This window comes from Podarcis tiliguerta (genome assembly GCF_965153285.1).
Source record: "Podarcis tiliguerta genome assembly, chromosome: 1".
Taxonomy (NCBI): Eukaryota; Metazoa; Chordata; class Lepidosauria; order Squamata; family Lacertidae; genus Podarcis; species Podarcis tiliguerta.
In genome coordinates, this window is record NC_139534.1 from 53902262 (window position 1) to 53919491 (window position 17230).

The window sequence follows — 17230 nt, forward strand, 5'->3', positions numbered from 1 at the left end:
AAACCTATATGTATAAGAGAGGAACAGGAAACTCCAGGATTGGTGTAGTGATGGGTTTGTTTCTCTTTCATTCAGGGAGCTACTGAAGTCAAAGAGAGGAGATACTTTGGGACTCTCTCCTCCTCCCTTTACTAAGTTGAAGAATGTATGCAGATGTGACACAATTCAGATAATCTCTGGGAGCCCATATAGTCCAGAAAATTCTGCGTTTGGACATTATTCAAGGCAGTATGGCCATATACAGGGTACCCTGCCGCATAGATTTGCATGGACAGTGCCCTCATCACTATAGCTATGTAGCCCCTTCGGCGGTGGGATGGAAGGGTGTAGCCATGTATTAGTGCACCAAGAGGGTCCATGATGCCCCAGCTGATAGGATGACCATTGCTGTCCAGGATGCAGATACTGGGGAAGCACTTCACCATGTTGTCCAGGAACCGTCGACTTTGTTCGTTGCCTCCATGGGGCCATGTTTCATTTAGGAGGTCAACATGGGAGCTTTTCAAGGTGGAAATTGTGAAGCTGGGGTCTAGCCTGGAAGAAAAGACAGACAAGAACAAAATAGACAGAGATGTTGGAAGAGCCCAGGCACCACCTTTTTGGCTCAGATCATCTAGTCCAACACATGTTAACACTGGCCAGCAACCTGAGTAAGTCGCAAGCAGGAAACCATTTTGCTTTTGCACACATGGGCTGCTTTATGGTGTCAACATAGCCATTAATAGACAAAACATCTTTAGGAAACTTTGCTGTGCCAGCCAGGAGAAGGCAGACTTGGAAAGAGTGAATGCAAGGTTTGACCATCGTATTTTGGCTATGGAGATTCTCCAACTGGAAGCATCACAGGTTAACCAGTGCCTCAAGCAGAAAGGAAGAAAGGGGGGAGCAAGGTGGACACTTACTGGCGCTGGGGCATTTTGTCTGGGTTAGGGTTCAGGTAGGTGAAGTGGGGAGTTGCAGTCAGATGAATTTTCTTGGCGGCAGCAGCATCTTTAGAGACGTCATATATCCCATTCTGGTTCCCTGTAGAATAGTAAAATATTCAACAATGAAGAGAAAGATATTGTGTGTGTGATTTGAGGATAGGGCAAGAAGTTTTTCAGTGCATCAGGACCACAGTAGGGGGCAAAATGTTAAAGCCCCCTACCTGTCAGATGTGCAGGTGGATGCTCGTGAGTAACCAGGCAAGACTCTGACCTTTCTTTTTCAGGTTTTATTGGTGAAAACTATTTACAGTACATAAAGACACATTCTAAAAGGGTGTTGAATGTCAATAAGATCAACTAAAGCCCTGGTTAAAAAGGAACGTTTTTGCCTTGTGCCTAAAGGTGTATAATGATGGTGCCAGCGAACTTCCCTGGGGAGAGAATTCCATAGACAAGGAGCCACTACAATGAAGGCCCGTTCTCGTGTTGCGATGTGATGCCATTGCTGATTTGTGTGAATGTCACTCATGCCTAGTTTGGGCCTAAGGTGTAGTTACACCTTCTCTGCCTCTGCAGTCCTGAACAACAAGGAGCAAGGAATACTGACCATTTCCCCATCCCGCAGTCTGTATGTGGGATAGATATGATGAAAAGGGATTGGAATAGCCATAATGAGCACATGATAATTGTGGATTGGGTTGGCTTCAGTCTAATCCAGGGTATAGCCCTAGAAATCAAATAAAAATATATTCAAATGTTACCACACTGCTTAGCTACCTTTTATTTGCCATTTAAAAATTCACAGCCAAGGTGCGAAAAGACAGTTAGAAGGGACCACATAGGTAATCTAGTCCAACTGCCTGCAACGCAGGGATCTTTTGCCCAATATGGAGCTTTGAACTCGTGACCCTGAGATTAAGAGTTTCATGCTCTACCAACTGAGCTATCCCAAGTTTATTATCTTATTTTTTCTATGCTTGACTATTGCAGTTCTCTTCTTTCTATTTCCTCGGTGTCCTGTTCACCCAGACTTCTTAATTCAGCTGCCTGTGTGGTTCCTCCCATGTTTTGGTTTACCTACATTTCCTTTTGGTTACACTCCAGTGACTTCCTTTTCGTTAAAGGATCTCTTTGAAGTGATCACATACAGTATTTCCACTCTTTAGCTCTTTCTCTTTTCTTCTTTTGCCTTCCTCTCATTTCCACTCACTGATATTCTTCAGCTCCTGGCTAAAACTCCACGTACTCCTTGATTTCACAATTCCAGCTTTTCTCTCTCTTGCTTCACATTTCCTCCGGAAACCATCATGGCCTCCCAATATTCACATTGCTCTTTCCTTGCAAATGTTGAAGTAGCAGGTGAAAATGCCTCCCTCTTCCCAAATCTTTAAGCACTACTTTCTCTATCCTCTTCACGTTCCTTTTGAGTCCCTCCCTCCTTCTCAATGGGCTTCCGCTTTTTGACTTCATTTCTCAACAGCACTTAAGTGTGTGAGACACTTTATCAGAGGCATCACATCTCGTTTTCGGAAGTGTCACTTTGCCACTGCCACCACCATCCACTGGCAGAGAAGAGGCACAGGTATTGGTACTGAATTTGGGTGAGAGCTTGCTGGTGGGGGTGAGATCTCACTCCACAAGATTTCGTGCAGTTTTGACAACATCTCACTGGAAATCAGCACTGGGGCAAGCGAGGGTACCACCTTCGGGCATCCATTGCCTCACTCCGCCTGATGGCTGTGATGGTCCTGCAATTTATATTCAGTGGAGGCTGGTCTTTCAGGGTGAATGGGGCCGGCTTCATCAAGCGCTATCTGCCCACAGCCAGCTCCTCCCACCTGCTTTTTATTTTCATCCAATCTGGGGGGGGGGCACTTCTATCAGCTTCCTCCTCCTCAGTCTCAGTTTTGCCTCTTGTAGAAGGCAAATGCTGCCTATTATGGGTTCTGGATCCACCTATGTTGGTCTCCCTGCCTTCTGCCCTACCAGTTCCAATGAGAACCAGCAACCACAGTTTACATTAATTACAGTAATATCATTTTAAAGGGGGGAGGGGACTCTCTCATCTCATAACTTTTCCCTTAGTAAGAACTGCCTTTTACCATAGAGACGAAAGGTTTGCTTCCAGTTGACAGCATCTGTGTCCAGCAACAGTCTCCGGTACACATCAAGATCCCAGTAAAAGGCTGCATATATGTTTTTATACAAATCTGTATTGTCTGTATCAGCCTAAAAGAGAAAGAGATGGAACTCATTAGATAGGCTCCCTGCCATGCCCTTCTCTAACCAGTTCTTCTCAGGTTGCCAACTTTATTCTGGTAAAATTCCTGCGCTTTTAACTGCCTCCTGACACTTTATCAGATAAAGCTTTTCCTGATGTTGAGATGAAATGATGAGTGAACTTTCACCTGTGGGTCATTCCATGTCATGTCAATGCAGTCATGTCACCCACTGTCTCAGACTTTGATGAAACTTGGTGTACACCCTTCCCTTATGGTTGAAAGAAACCCCCTTAAATTTCCCCCCTCTATCTCAAATGGTTTTTGATTTTATAGCACTTCAAAGTTTTGTGAAATCTGCATTGTCTGTCCCTCTTGAGACCCTCAGCACATGTACATTTCATTTTTTTTCTCCATAACCAATGATCAGATCTCTTTGAAATCTTACACAGAGCTCAATAAGAGGATGATGATTTCAGGAAAAAAAAAAACACCAGCACTCAAAAGATTTTATAAATGCCTTAAAAAAATTATAAATGTATTTTGTTTGCTGGAAAAACCAAGTTTAGAAAACCTCAATTTTCAGCATGTGGAGATGATGGAACTCAAAGTTTGTGATGTTGAAAATTATTGCAAATACATGCCCTTTCTCAACAAAGAATGAAATTAATGGGTTTTTTATTCCTTGTAATGAAAATTTTACGTTTTTTGGACATCGTGGGGGGTGGAAATGGCTACTGGGTACAACTTCCCTACAATACATACCTGTAATAGAAAAAAATAATGGAAGAAAGTTGTTCAACTTAAAAATTAACATAATATTGGTTATTATAAGTTTCCCCCCAAAAGTAAAGTGCATACTTGTTTTAATTTGGGGATATTTGAATATGAAGTTGTGAAAATTGGCTATCAGGAAGTAATCCCATTGAATTTTCACAATGGATTTGCATAGATCAAACACAATTGATCAAAACCACTTAAACACTAGAAAAACTGATCATTGGTTATGGAGAAAAAATGAAATGTACATGTGCTGAGGGTCTCAAGAGGGACAGACAGTGCAGATTTCACAAAACTTTGAAGTGCTATAAAATTAAAACCATTTGAGATAGAGGGGGAAAATTTAAGGGGGTTTCTTTCAACCATAAGGGAAGGGTGTACACCAAGTTTCATCAAAATCCAAGACAGTGGGTGATGAAACCCTTGTTTTTTTGCACAAAATCCCCAAAGGCTACTACCTCTGTCCGTGGACGAGTCAGGACCGCTTTGCAATCTGGCCAAGAATCCACAATCACCTCATGGCCCACTGGGTTCCCACGGTTTATGTTCACGACTGCACCATAGACCTGTCAAAAGTCATAGGATGTCAGAGTTGGTGCTGCAGTTGAAGGAGGCAGCCTGGGAGAAATGTGTGGGGTCTGGTGTGTCAGGCTTGTTTCTGCTGCATGCCTTGAGTGGGGTGTCCTGATCTGAGCAAGCACAAGGGACAGGAGAATCTGTTGATTTCCCTTGGTGTTGCAGCTGAAAGAAGCAGCCGGAGACAAACATTTGAGGAGAGAATCGGTGGTGTGGCCCCTAATTCAGATTTTAATCTGCTGCATGAATCCCCACTGTTAGTGACTAGCCCTTGAATTGTATTATCTTGACTGAGGACTTCCTGTTTACCAGCTGATTAACAAAATCTAGGAGCCCACAAGGCCATGTCACATATTACACATACTTCTCACGAATCATAGCTCTCTGCTGAGCATATCAACATGATACACACATTTTCAAGCACCTGCTTGTTGAACGTAAAAACTTAAGGCATGCACCTAAAAATGAAACATATAATGATGTTCTTAGATTCAAAATGTGGAGTTTTGGAAAGATCAAGAGATGTTGACAGGAGCCTGCCCCCATTCCTAGTTCTTAACCCAGATTACAAAGCTCAAGATTACCACAACTGTCTGAGGGAGGTTTCTCTTCAGCAGCTTCTCCAGCAACTGCAACTTGGATGCACAGGATAGGATCAGCATAGCTTGGGAGGTGAAACCGATGGGCTGGTACCAGCAGAAACAATGCCTGTGATGAGCACCTGGGAGAGAGATCAGTTCTTTGCTGCTCACCAGAATCCCCAAACTGAGAAGTCTTTTGTCATTGAAGTGGCTTGGGCAACCCAGTCAGATGGGCAGGGTACAAATAATAAAATTATTTTTATTATTACTTATTTAACCCCTATGTCTACACCCCAGTGTCAGATGGCAACCCCCCCCCCCCGAGCTTCTAACTGTAACAGGAAACCCTCGCCTTCCTTCCAGCTCAATTCTGATAAACAAAAACCTTCTCTTGTGAACTACAGGCAAGAAGCTCTCTTATACTGCTCACCTGCTGTCCAAAACAGCAACACGGACCTTTGCAGTTGCAGTCCTCTTTCCAGCTTGGTAACTTTAGGGACTGCTATGATTAGGAGGGGGAATTTATACTAGAATGAGTGAACCATTAACATAATCGTTCCTTGCGATTGTAGCCACAGGCCTTGTGGGCTTGGATCCCACGGATGCAGAAGAATTGGCTGTGTTCCTGGATAAGAACGAGGTGGGTTTGCTTCAAAAGATTGGGAGAGAAGTGCTAGCTGCAGCTTCTTTCACCAGGATGAGTTGAAGGAAATATTGGAGGATTTGGAAAGCAAGCAAAGTCCTAGCTAAAGAAGAATGGCAACTTAAACTACAGTAGACCCTTCAGTTACATACCGCTCTGAATATGTAATCTTCGGGTTGCAAAAGCGGCAAACTTGGAAGTGTATTCTTCCAGTTTTTGCTGCTTGCGCATGCAGAAACACTCTGCACACTGGGTGTATATGCTCTATCGTGCTTTGTGCGTCCGCACAAGCGGCGCCTCTGGTTACGGATTCTTTGGGGTCTGCACGGACCACCGAAACAAATTAAATTCGTAACCAGAGGGTCCACTGTAAACAGTTAATGATCACCTGAGCAATATATGATTTACTGACAGTCCCTGTCATGCTGTTCAAATGATCCGTAAAACTGATCTTGAGTATTAGCGTGCTTGTGTGTTGGCATGAAGGTTGGACTCCGAAGAGGGTTCAGTCATTGGTTTAATCATTCTGTAACAAGTCTAACAGAACTACAGGGATTATACAAATAGTTCTGTTGTCAATTACAATTAGTGAACCATTGGGGAGGGTTTTGGTAGGGACTGGGATTGAAGTAAGTTGGTTTCCCCTCCATGGCTGCAAAACTTCCAACAACTTGCTTCTCTGATAAAGATACATTTCTCTTCCATCAGCTAGAATTGGCAGCTAGAATTGTTTCCATAACGTATTGGAAAGCAAATCTGATACTGACACTCTAAGAATATGTCAAATTTTAAATAAATCAACTTCGGGCTAGCCAGGAAAAAAACCTGTACTTGTACCAGGTTTGAAGAATATTGGGGCTACACCCAACAATTGCGAAATGACCAGCAAATTGCAATGTTGGGCTGCCTTTTTGTCTTGGAGAAATAATTCGTTCTTATGTCTGTAGGATGTATCTAAGATATTTTGTGAGGAAATATCTTTGAATGAATTGGATGGACTTGTACTTACATATCGACATAGAATGAATTATCTTAGATATTTTGTTTGGTAAATGTATATAAATAATCTGGTTGGCCATGATGAGAACAGGATGCTGGACTTGATTGACCCGATCCAGCAGGCTCTTATGTTGTAGTTTCTATGTGAAGCATAATTAAACTAGATATCTTTATTGATCTTCCAATTTCTGGAGGGATAAATTTTAAAACGAGGTAAAGGTGAGTAATGAGAGAATTCTTATATTTATTAGGAAAGGTCTACAGAGAGTAAACTAAATGGAAAAAACAATTGGAGAGAAAAACAATGCTTTCAACCCATGAGGATTTCTCTGAATCTTTTTTTCTTTTTTTGCAATGTTTGAATGCAATTTCTTTTATCACTAATGGAGAATGGGGAAAAAATGCAGTATAATTTTTCATTAAAGCACCAGTTCTCACTCTTGTTCTTTTCTTTGTAAGTTGCTTTGGGTTGCCCTGTGTAAGATAAAGTGACTAACAAATTTAGTAAATAATAATAATAATTTCAAATTTAAGGAAACATAAAAATAATAAAAGACAGCTGTATGTAAGTGTTGTTCAGTGAAATAGTCACTACATTTTCCTGTAAAATGAACTCCTGCTCCAGGCTGCACCGCTAAGTTCAAGAATTTTTAATGAACCAGAATTTGACCCACAACCCGCACTCAGGTTTTAAACACAAATTCCAAACCCTGACACAGGATCTTAATATCCTCACACCTTCTACTGCAACCAATAGACACTTTTTTGAAGCCTAGCAGCATGGAGGATATTTTCAATAAGTTGCATTTGACGTGTGGGTGTGGGTGTGGGTGTGCAAGTGTGTGTGGGGGTGTGGTTAACGCTTCCCAGTTGTGACTCCTGAACTCATCCTTCTCTTAATGCAATTGATTTTGGAAGAAGCCAATAGAAGCTTCCTTATCTCTGAAAGCTGTTACTCAGGTCTGCTTCCAGTCTTAGGAACCATAACTATGGTTTAAAGTTATGTGTGAACCAGTTCACTGTGTACTCTACATTGATTTATCAATACTTGCCACTGATGAAGAACCGGACAAAACATATTTGGCAATTTAAACTGTTGTTTATGCACAGCAGTTTGCAATGCTATACATTTTTCTGTTTTCCAATCAACTTTGTATTTTATTATTCTGCTCAAAAGTTATATGCTATGCACAACAATATATTGAGCAAAATTTGCAATGGGTAAACTAAAGTTCCCAGGATTCTTGGTATGTGTGAATATACTTTAAATGTTGGTGTGTCTACACAGCCTGAAATTAGGGATTTATTTAACACAGGTGCAAGAAGGTGTAACAGCTCAGTGCTCAAGATAGACCAAAAACATGGTCTTATATGAGCTACTGATGCTGCACCATGCTTTCAGCTACTCTGTTGTGGTCTTCCTGTTGATAAAAGCAGATTAGGAATGAGAAACCAAAGCTGAACACCCACCCCCTGTGTGTGTCTTGTCCAGCGTGGTCTGTCTAAGGGGTACTTTGCTTTGGGGAGCGAGGGAGGGTAGTGTCATGTATATGTTATACTAAATGGTTTATTCACTCCACAGAATTATTTCTTGGGTTGCAGCCACAGGCCCAGTGGGATGTGATCCGGATGATACAGAATAATCAGCTGATTCTCCGAATGAAAGATCCGCTTAGTAATGTTACAATGCTTAACAAGGTATTTACCCTCTTTACGTGAGGCAAGTGAATGAATGATTAAATGGATGTGGTGCTTTAGTAAATAATAATATATCTGCAGTATTGGGCAGGGGGCGACAGGCAACTCAACCAGCATTTGCGTCACTGATACATGTCTGTCTCAAACGCATTGTAGAAGGAGCAAGTGTGATAACTCACAAACAAGCACAAGTTCACAGCCATTTGCACAGAGCATATATTCCCCTTCAGTTCCCTATCCTTTCTCCTCCTCTTCAGGAGTCCTGCCCCATGAGTTCCCCTGAGCATGAACAGAAAGCTCCTGTCTTGGGACTATTGTGGACTCTTGGCACCCTTCCTAGGAAAGGGGGATGAGAAGCCTTGCATTCAGCGTGTTCAAGATGTGTTACAACCGAATGAGATAAGAGTCAGTTCTGTTCTTTTAGCGAGGTCAACTGCCCTGGGAAATTGTTCTATTCAGCTACCTTTGTTACAGCAGAGAAATGAGCAGATGCATAGCTAATACCTTTTAGCTGCTGAGAAAATGATTTTGAAAAGCTTTGAGAAGCTTTGAGCCTGCTTTGGGGGGGGTGACTTCGGGCCTAGGTGGGGCACCTGTCCTCACCGCCTTCAGTATGTGTTTGGTGAAACTGGGCACCTCTGTGGGATGGAAAAATATGACGAGCCCTGCCTAATGGTGCCTCTGTAGGTATACTTAGATCGCGATGGCATCCAAACAAGATATATTTGTGTCCAAAGTATTGGGCTCTGACTGACATTCTGTGGTACAGAATATGAGTGGGATTGTCTCAAAGAGTCTAAAAAAGACTTAAGATTGACTTAAAAGAGACAGAAGGGAAAATGTGTTTTAGACCAACTGAATATCCATCAGGACTAGCTTTAACTGAATTCGTATCGGGTATGAAAAGTAGCCGCAATAGTTGCTTTGCTATGTATTTCAATTTAATTTTAAATATGTCCCGAGCAGGCTACTAAATCTGGCCATGATGTTAACTAACCCTGAAGTGCACAGTTCTGGGAGCGAAAGGTTGCAGTGTGCCATCCTGTGGGCTGGAGGCTTGGTGTAAAGAAAAGCGCATACTTTCTCAAGGGCAAGATGTGGAATCCTTGACGCTCCAATGCCTGTCTGCTAGGCTGGTTGTCTGCCAAAACCCCACCAAACAGGGGGAACCCACATGCGTGCAACTTCACAGCTGTTGCCCTTGTCACAGCTGCCACACAGCCTTGTCCTCGGTACTGAGGGAGGGTGTAGCCATGCGCCAAACTTCCCACTGGATCACTAAGGCACCAGGAAACCAGCTGGTCTTCTTTGTCCAGGAGGCAAGCACTAGGGAAGTTGTGGATCAGGCTGTCCAGATAGCGCAGGCTCCAATCATTGCGCCCAATACTCCAGTTTTCATTGAGCAGAGCTGAATGAGAGGAATTTAGGCTGCCGAAGTGGAAGAGGCCACTTCTGTACCTGAAATGCAAAGAGAGGCAGTGATTGTCATGAGACAAAGGTTCTTGAGAGCAGAAGAAGCAGTAAGGCCTACAAGGCCTACACAATCATTCAAGCCTAAGCCTGCTAACTGTTAACAGCAAACTGCTAAGTCACTGTGACTCGTCACTCATCTTGGGTGAAGACTCATTCTCTCTGTAAAAGTAGCCAGCCTCTCTATGGGCCCTCAGTCAGAGAGCTGTATGGATTGTGTATGGAGTAGTCTGCAGAACAGTGCTGCTGTTGTTGCCATGTAAAGCTGAGGCAGACAGAGTGGCTCCAGGACTCTAGTGAATCAGTAACTAAGACTGTGCCTCTGGGTTGGGTTACAATTCACTGCTTACTGATTATGAGGAGGAATGTTTGAGAATTCTGATGAAAATAGAAGCAGAAATTGCTGGGGTTCACCTAGTCAGCCCTTTTCCAGAACAGAAAACAGTCCAATGAATACTGAATATTTGCTGTTGTTATTTTTGGTCCACAAATAATATGCACTCACTAACCGGCTCTGACAGTAGGCAGATGGGTCAGGATGCAGGAATGTCTGGTAGACGTATGGCTTAAGATTGACACGTCTGGACTCCGCAATCTCTCTGGCAGCTTCATATAAGCCATCTTGGTGCCCTGCACACAATGAAAATGAGATGTCAACCTGGGGGTGAGCAATTATATTTTTTAATGCTCTGTGTCTGCACCTCTCTTGCTATTGTATGATTATAGTGTTGTGTGCCAGCCCAGTCTTTGAGCGGTGCGAGATTCCAGGGGTTCCAGGCGATTACCCAGGGTTGGTGTTTCCTTTGGAATGAGGGACAGCAGAGACTGTGGTGTCTCTGTGGCATGTGGTTTATTTACACATATACACAACCTGAGCAGTATTAACACCCCATGGTCACAGCCTTCTATTCAAACAGAAATCAAACATTGCTCTCTCTCTCTCTCTCTCTCTCTCTCTCTCTCTCTCTCTTTCTCCCCCCAGCTTGCTAATGTGCTCACATCACTCTAACTCTCTGCTCTCAACTCAGCCTTTGCCCACCCATTTTCTAACTACCCACCCATTTTCCATCTCACACAGAGCCACTTCCTTGGTACCTCTCAATGTCTCATCACCTTACCAGGAAGCTAGCTTTCTATTCCAGGAATGGAATAAGTAGAGCGTGAGGAGCTTTACCTTGAAGCTGAAAGGCCTTTCCCCAGTCAATGGCTTCTGCATTTTCCAACAGTGTTCGCCAGGCATCTACATCCCAGTAGAAAGCAGTATGAAAGTTGGAGTAGCAATCCTGCTTGTCTTTCACCACCTGCAGAACGTGGCACAGTCATTTGCCTATTGACAGGACGCAGGTAGCGGGGGTTGGTTGGGTCTTATTAACGACGGAGAGCAGGAGCAAGAGAAAGGCAAAGGAGGCAGGAACAGGCCCAGCACCACCACGGAGTGCGTCTCCAATGGCTTTCCAGCCTCAGAAGCTACTGTCTCTTGGGCTTTTTCTCACAGGTTCAGGGGACGGGTTATGGGAGAATTCTTACCTCCTTACGTGGGCGAGTAAGGACAACTTTAAACTCCGGCCAAGAGTCCACCACTACTTCGTGCCGAGCTGGATTTCTACGGTTGATGTGCATCACAGCTCCGTTGGCCTGCCAAGGAAAGGAGGGGAGTTAGCTAGAGCAAAAATCCATGTTGCTCCATGAGAAAATGGTAGGAATTGCCATTTGTTAAATTGATGGGGAAAGGGGACGGCAGTAGAGGAGCGAGAATTACCGGAAGAGCCTGGGGCAGGTGCCGTTGCAGCACAGTCTCAAGCAGCTTCAACTTGGAGGGGCAGGTCAGGATCTGCATGGCTGGCCAAAGAGGGGCTGGTGGCTACGTCAGGTTCCAGGAAAGATAGCGTGGGTGGGAAGGAAGCACTTGAAGGGGACGAAACGCAGAAAGAAATGCATCGGACCCTTACACTCAGTGCTACCGGACAATCCACAACCAGAATGACTAGCCATTTCTCATGAAATCTCTAGTACTCAAATTACTTCACTAATTATGTCTGTAGATCAGGGATATATGGAGTTGATTCCTGTTCTGCCTGATGGCATCGACAGTGGCTGCCCCTCATTCAGACAGTCCCCAACTCCCCTTTGCAGCTCGTCAAACCATTTCCTCATTTTTCTAGCGTTGAGGCAGAGCTGAATTGGTAGGCAAGAAGATTTGGTTCCCACTTATTTAGGGGGATTAGGTTGTCCCCTTCTGAGGTCCACAAAGACAGCTGCAGTGCTTACCTGAAGGGACACGTCTGCCTTTGAGAAGAAGGTAGCAGCCTATTGCTGGGCCACTGGCATGATATGGAATGCCATCCTTGCTGAGACAATTTATCCACTTAAGCATTTTTTAAAAAAAAAATCCTGAAGCAATAAGCCATTAACAGACTGGTGCCTTGGCCTTTTTCCCAGTGTCTCAACAGAGAAGGAAGTTTGGCTGCAAAATGCTTTTGCTTGACTCAGATGGTCACAAGTCCAGAGAACATGAGAGATTCGGCATATACTATGACTTATGTCCAGGCTTCCTTGCGCCCTTGGCAAGGAGCTCTATCATCAACTCTGAAGCCGCCCTGCTGGGCGCTCCACCCCTCCAAGCCATAGTCGAGGGGCATGATATTGACGCCCCCCTGGGAGCGGGGGCCAACCTAACCAATCCCTAGGTATGCCCCTGCTTACACTTGGCCAAGTCTTCTCAACCCTACACAGATCTACTTTGTTTCAAGTTCAGAGCAGGACAGCTAGGTATTCATTCACCAGGGTCCCTTTCTCATTTCACTGCAATGTGGTAATGGGATGAGCTCTGACAACATGCAAAAGTCAGGATGTCCAACATCCCCAGTGAGGTAAAAGCTCCCTTTCAATCTGTTTCAGTAAGAATCCAAGAAAATGCACTCCAAGTTATACACCAGGGGTATATATATATATCTTCTGTCTTGGTGCCAAATTTTGATAAGTCAATCCAGAGTACACAGTGAGCTGGTTCATACATAACTTTAAACCACAGTTAAAACTCAACTATGATTTAATGTTCACCTAAGGATGGAAGCTTCGATAACACTGTCCAACCATCTCGTCCTCTCTCGTCCCCTTCTCCTTGTGCCCTCCATCTTTCCCAACATCAGGGTCTTTCCCAGGAAGTGTTCTTTTCTCATGAGGTGACCAAAGTATTGGAGGCAGTGGAAGACAGGAGTGCCTGGCGTGCTCTGGTCCATGGGGTCACGAAGAGTCGGACATGACCAAACGACTAAACAACAACAAAGGATGGAAGCAGACCTGAGTAATGACCAGTCCTTCCTTTTTAGAGATGAGAAAGCCTTCTATAGTAGGTGATTAAGCTGACCTGGTATGGGAAGAGGTGATGGGGGCATAGCTGAGGAAGAAAGGGTTAACTCTTCCCTCTCCAGGTGTGATTTTCAAAATTGCCCCTTGATATAAGCAAAAAAACCTGCTCCTTTTCCCTTATGGGGTACCCAAGAACCCATATAGAGTCCTTTTGTTGGTTCTCTATTGGTAGGAGAAAATAACAGAGACCAGAGAATATTGAGAAGTAAAGCAGCTAGTAAGCCTGATCTTTATTAACTGTTGTAACAGGGTGCTCCCCAGCACGCAGGAGAGAGAAGGAACCCAAGCCATGTGAGCAAGCCCTTATATAGACATTTTAAATGGCCCGCCCTGGAGTCCAGGACCAATCCCAGAAACATCATGCATACATCACAGAAGGGGTGTAGCCCAAGACCACCCCCCAGGTACATCATATCTACATCACAGAAAAGGCGGTCTACAACAGAAATCTGAGTGTGTTGTTTATCTCCTGTCTGGCAAGTTACCTGATTGCATTATCTGGGTTTTGTGTTTTTTTATAATATTTTTTATTAAGGTTTTTACATAAAAGGAAAAAAACAAAAGAAAAATACAAAATACAAAACAAAAAAAAATCAATACAGAAAAAACAAATAAAAACAATTCCATTTTCATAATATTCCTTGCGTTTACTTATTTCCCAGACTTCCCCACACCTCCCCTCACTGTATTCTAGTCCAAATATTTAATCAGCAAATCCCTTCCCTCTATCTTAACTTAATCTTTATCTTAGTATCTTAATATATCTTAATCTTATCTTAATATCTTAATATGTTAAACCTTTTAATTTTACCCCTTTTAACCTTAAAATTTTCCATACTCCTTCACCACTTCGTTGCTAATAACCTTTTAACCTCCATCCGATGTCATTCTAACATTCATTAATCTTATAATATTTCTGTAAATAGTCTTTAAATTTCTTCCAATCTTCTTCCACCGTCTCCTCTCCCTGGTCTCTGATTCTGCCAGTCATTTTTGCCAATTCCATGTAGTCCATCACTTTCATCTGCCATTCTTCCAGAGTGGGTAGTTCTTGTGTCTTCCAATACTGCGCAATGCGTGTTCTTGCTGCTGTTGTGGCATACATAAAGAAAGTTCTATCCTTCCTTAACACCAATTGGCCGCCCATGCCCAGGAGAAAGGCCTGTGGTTTCTTCTGGAAGGTGTATTTAAACACCTTTTTCATTTCACTATAAATCATTTCCCAGAAGGTCTTAATCCTTGGGCACGTCCACCAAAGGTGAAAAAAAGTACCTTCAATTTCTTTACTGCATTATCTGGGTTTTGGCCACTCTTTTGTTATTATAACTACTTAATTCCTGAATCTAGGTCACACGCTCACACCCTGTTCATATCTTGAATGTGCCCTTAAGACAGGATTTGTGAGGACAGGATTTGTGAGGAAAGAGACAATGGGGAGGTTTCCCACTTTGACCTTGCAGAGATTTATTTTTTTATATATGTCCTTAAAATTCTTATAACTCCCCTCTTCTGTTACAACTAGATTTGGAAACAAAGCATACTACTGGCTCCAATGTAATTGTTGTGGGATGTTCTTCCTGGAAATTGCAGGAAGATGAAAGGTTAACTCTTCCGCTGGTGCGCTCTCCACAAAGAGCACCCCTGGTATTATGTTTTTTTAAAAAAACGGAAAATGCCTTTTTCAAGTGTAATTGCTGGTGGGACTGCGGGTGGGTAGGGTTGAGTGAGTGTGTGGCTGCAGTGCAAATGTGAGCAGTTGTCAATGACATTTTATAAGGTTTGCAAATATGCCCATGGTCCCAAAAAAGATTGGCCACCATTGCCAACCTGTGACTTTTGGGAGAACTCAAAAACATGCGCAATATATTGTGATATTTTGGTTGGCCTAATGCAGGCATAGCCAAAGTCTGCTTCAGGGTCTAATCCGGCCCACCCCTGTGGCAGTTTATTTCCTGGGGTAAAATCCTCAAAAAAGCTCAGCAACTTCCGCCCTTAAAAAAGCTCAGCAACCTCAATCCTAAAAAAAAGGTCAACAACTTTGCATATCTTTTTTTTTTATTGTCTTAAGAAAATTATACAGACAGCAAAACGAAGAAGCCTAAATTAACATTGCCTCCTACCAATAAGAAATAATAATAACTATTACAATAATAAAAATACTAAAAATTAATTTACTTCCCCTTTTAAATTTCTATTCTGGTTACCATATATTACTATTCTATAAGAATCTATTATATCCTTTGCTGTCCCATATATTATTTTACTTCCTGAATTCAATCTAACCCTCCCCTCCTCCCCTCTTCTTCCTGTCATAAGATTTCCTCCCCCCCCCCCAGTTGCTTTAATAAGATAGAATAACATGAAAACTGTAAAATTATAATTACTTCTTTTGTCCTTACACGCTTAACAATTGCCTATTAAGAGTTCTGCTTTAACACCATAATTCTTCATGTATTCCCCTATGCATTCCCATTCTGTATAACGTTTTTGTTTGGAGCAGCCCCTGAGTGATGCAGTCATTTTTGCCATCTCTGCAAACTCACAAATCTTAATTTGCCATTCTGTCAGTTGTGGTACTTTTTCTGTTTTCCTATATTTTGCCGTAAGTATTCTTGCGGCTGCAGTTATATAAAAAAATTTGTTCCTTTTGTCCTTGGGGATGTTGTTTGTTAATAGACTCAATAAGTATGACTGCTTTTTTTGAAACAGAGCTCCTGAGGATCTCTTCATTTATCTCATTCCAAAATTGTCTTACCACCTTGCATCCCCACCATCAACAACTTTGGTTGGCCCTTATGGCTCTTCACTTAATCAAATCTGGCCCTCTTTGAAAATTTTGGACACCGCTGGCCTAATGGTATTTATTTATGTATTATTTATTAAATTTGTATACCCCACCCTTCATCCATAGATCTCAGGGCGGCTCACAACATAAAAATACAACATAAAAACACAAAATACATAATAAAAGCAAGAACAAACAAAACACAAACACACAAACCAACCAACACCCCCCCCCAAAAAAAGTATTGGAAATACTAATATTTCACCATTATATCATTAGACCATTGCTTGGCTGGTTGCCCATTCTTGATATATGGCTTAAGGTACCTTATGTGAAATATTTTTTAAAATCAATATGTATAAGAGAGGGACAGCAAACTCCAGGATTGGTGTAGTGATGGGTTTGTTTCTCTTTCATTCAGAGAGCTACTGAAGTCAAAGAGAGGAGATACTTTGGGACTCTCTCCTCCTCCCTTTACTAAACTGAAGAATGTATGCAGAGATGACACAATTCAGATAATCTTTGGAAGCCCATATATTCCAGCAAATTCTGCATTTGGACATTATTCAAGGCAGCATGGCCATATACAGGGCACCCTGCCACATGGCTTTTCATGGACAGTGCCCTCAACACTATAGCTAAGTAGCCCCTTCGGCGGTGGGATGGAAGGGTGTAGCCATGTATTTGTGCACCAAGAGGATCTGTGATGCCCCAGCTGATAGGATGGCCATTGCTGTCCAGGATGCAGATATTGGGGAAGCATTTCACTATGTTGTCCAGGTACCGTCGGCTTTGTTCGTTGCCTCCATGGTGCCATGTTTCATTTAGGATGTCAACATGGGAGCTTTTCAAGGTGGAAATTGTGAAGCTGGGATCTAGCCTGGAAGAAAAGACAGACAAGAACAATATAGACAGAGATGTTGGAAGAGCCCAGGAACCACCTTTTTGGCTCAGATCATCTAGTCCAACACATGTTAACACTGGCCAGCAACCTGAGTAAGTCGCAAGCAGGAAACCATTTTGCTTTTGCACACATGGGCTGCTTTATGGTGTCAACATAGCCATTAATAGACAAAACATCTTTAGGAAACTTGTAGTGCCACCTTTGGTGCTTTGCTGTGCCAGCCAGGAGAAGGCAGACTTTGAAAGAGTGAATGCAAGGTTTGACCATTTTCTCCAAATGG

General features: G+C 42.8%; 4 protein-coding genes across 8 annotated transcripts in view; 1 reads left to right on the forward strand and 3 right to left on the reverse strand.

Annotated features, from left to right (window-relative positions):
- MAX (MYC associated factor X) overlaps positions 1-17230 on the reverse strand; it is a 703696-nt gene that overhangs the window by 428928 nt on the left and 257538 nt on the right. The window lies entirely within an intron of this gene.
- LOC310679327 (uncharacterized protein) overlaps positions 1-17230 on the forward strand; it is a gene marked incomplete at its 3' end in the record, with an annotated part of 36632 nt that overhangs the window by 13436 nt on the left and 5966 nt on the right. For all 3 annotated transcript variants that reach the window (XM_083444483.1, XM_083444484.1, XM_083444482.1), the window contains 2 exons: positions 8327-8422; positions 11388-11435. In XM_083444483.1, the coding sequence (XP_083300609.1) occupies positions 8354-8422; positions 11388-11435 (117 nt within the window). In that variant the 5' untranslated portion in view covers positions 8327-8353. The remainder of the gene's footprint in view (positions 1-8326; positions 8423-11387; positions 11436-17230) is intronic.
- LOC310678856 (uncharacterized protein) overlaps positions 1-17230 on the reverse strand; it is a 22975-nt gene continuing 5745 nt past the window's right edge. Inside the window, exons 1-11 of one of the 2 annotated variants that reach the window (XM_083443339.1) lie at positions 12953-12992; positions 11652-11797; positions 11420-11527; positions 11067-11193; positions 10402-10522; positions 9420-9880; positions 5086-5222; positions 4384-4491; positions 3029-3155; positions 903-1023; positions 1-534 (exon numbers count right to left, since the gene is read on the reverse strand). In XM_083443339.1, coding sequence (XP_083299465.1) covers positions 132-534; positions 903-1023; positions 3029-3155; positions 4384-4491; positions 5086-5222; positions 9420-9880; positions 10402-10522; positions 11067-11193; positions 11420-11527; positions 11652-11729 — 1791 coding nt within the window. In that variant the 5' untranslated portion in view covers positions 11730-11797; positions 12953-12992 and the 3' untranslated portion in view covers positions 1-131. Of the gene's footprint in view, positions 535-902; positions 1024-3028; positions 3156-4383; positions 4492-5085; positions 5223-9419; positions 9881-10401; positions 10523-11066; positions 11194-11419; positions 11528-11651; positions 11798-12952; positions 12993-17230 lie in introns of those variants that run through there. The other variant, XM_083443338.1, reaches the window with a different exon arrangement.
- Positions 15200-17230, reverse strand: part of LOC310679300 (glycine N-acyltransferase-like protein 3) — a 4920-nt gene continuing 2889 nt past the window's right edge. For both annotated transcript variants that reach the window (XM_083444371.1, XM_083444370.1), the window contains one exon: positions 15200-16926. In XM_083444371.1, the coding sequence (XP_083300497.1) occupies positions 16524-16926 (403 nt within the window). In that variant the 3' untranslated portion in view covers positions 15200-16523. The remainder of the gene's footprint in view (positions 16927-17230) is intronic.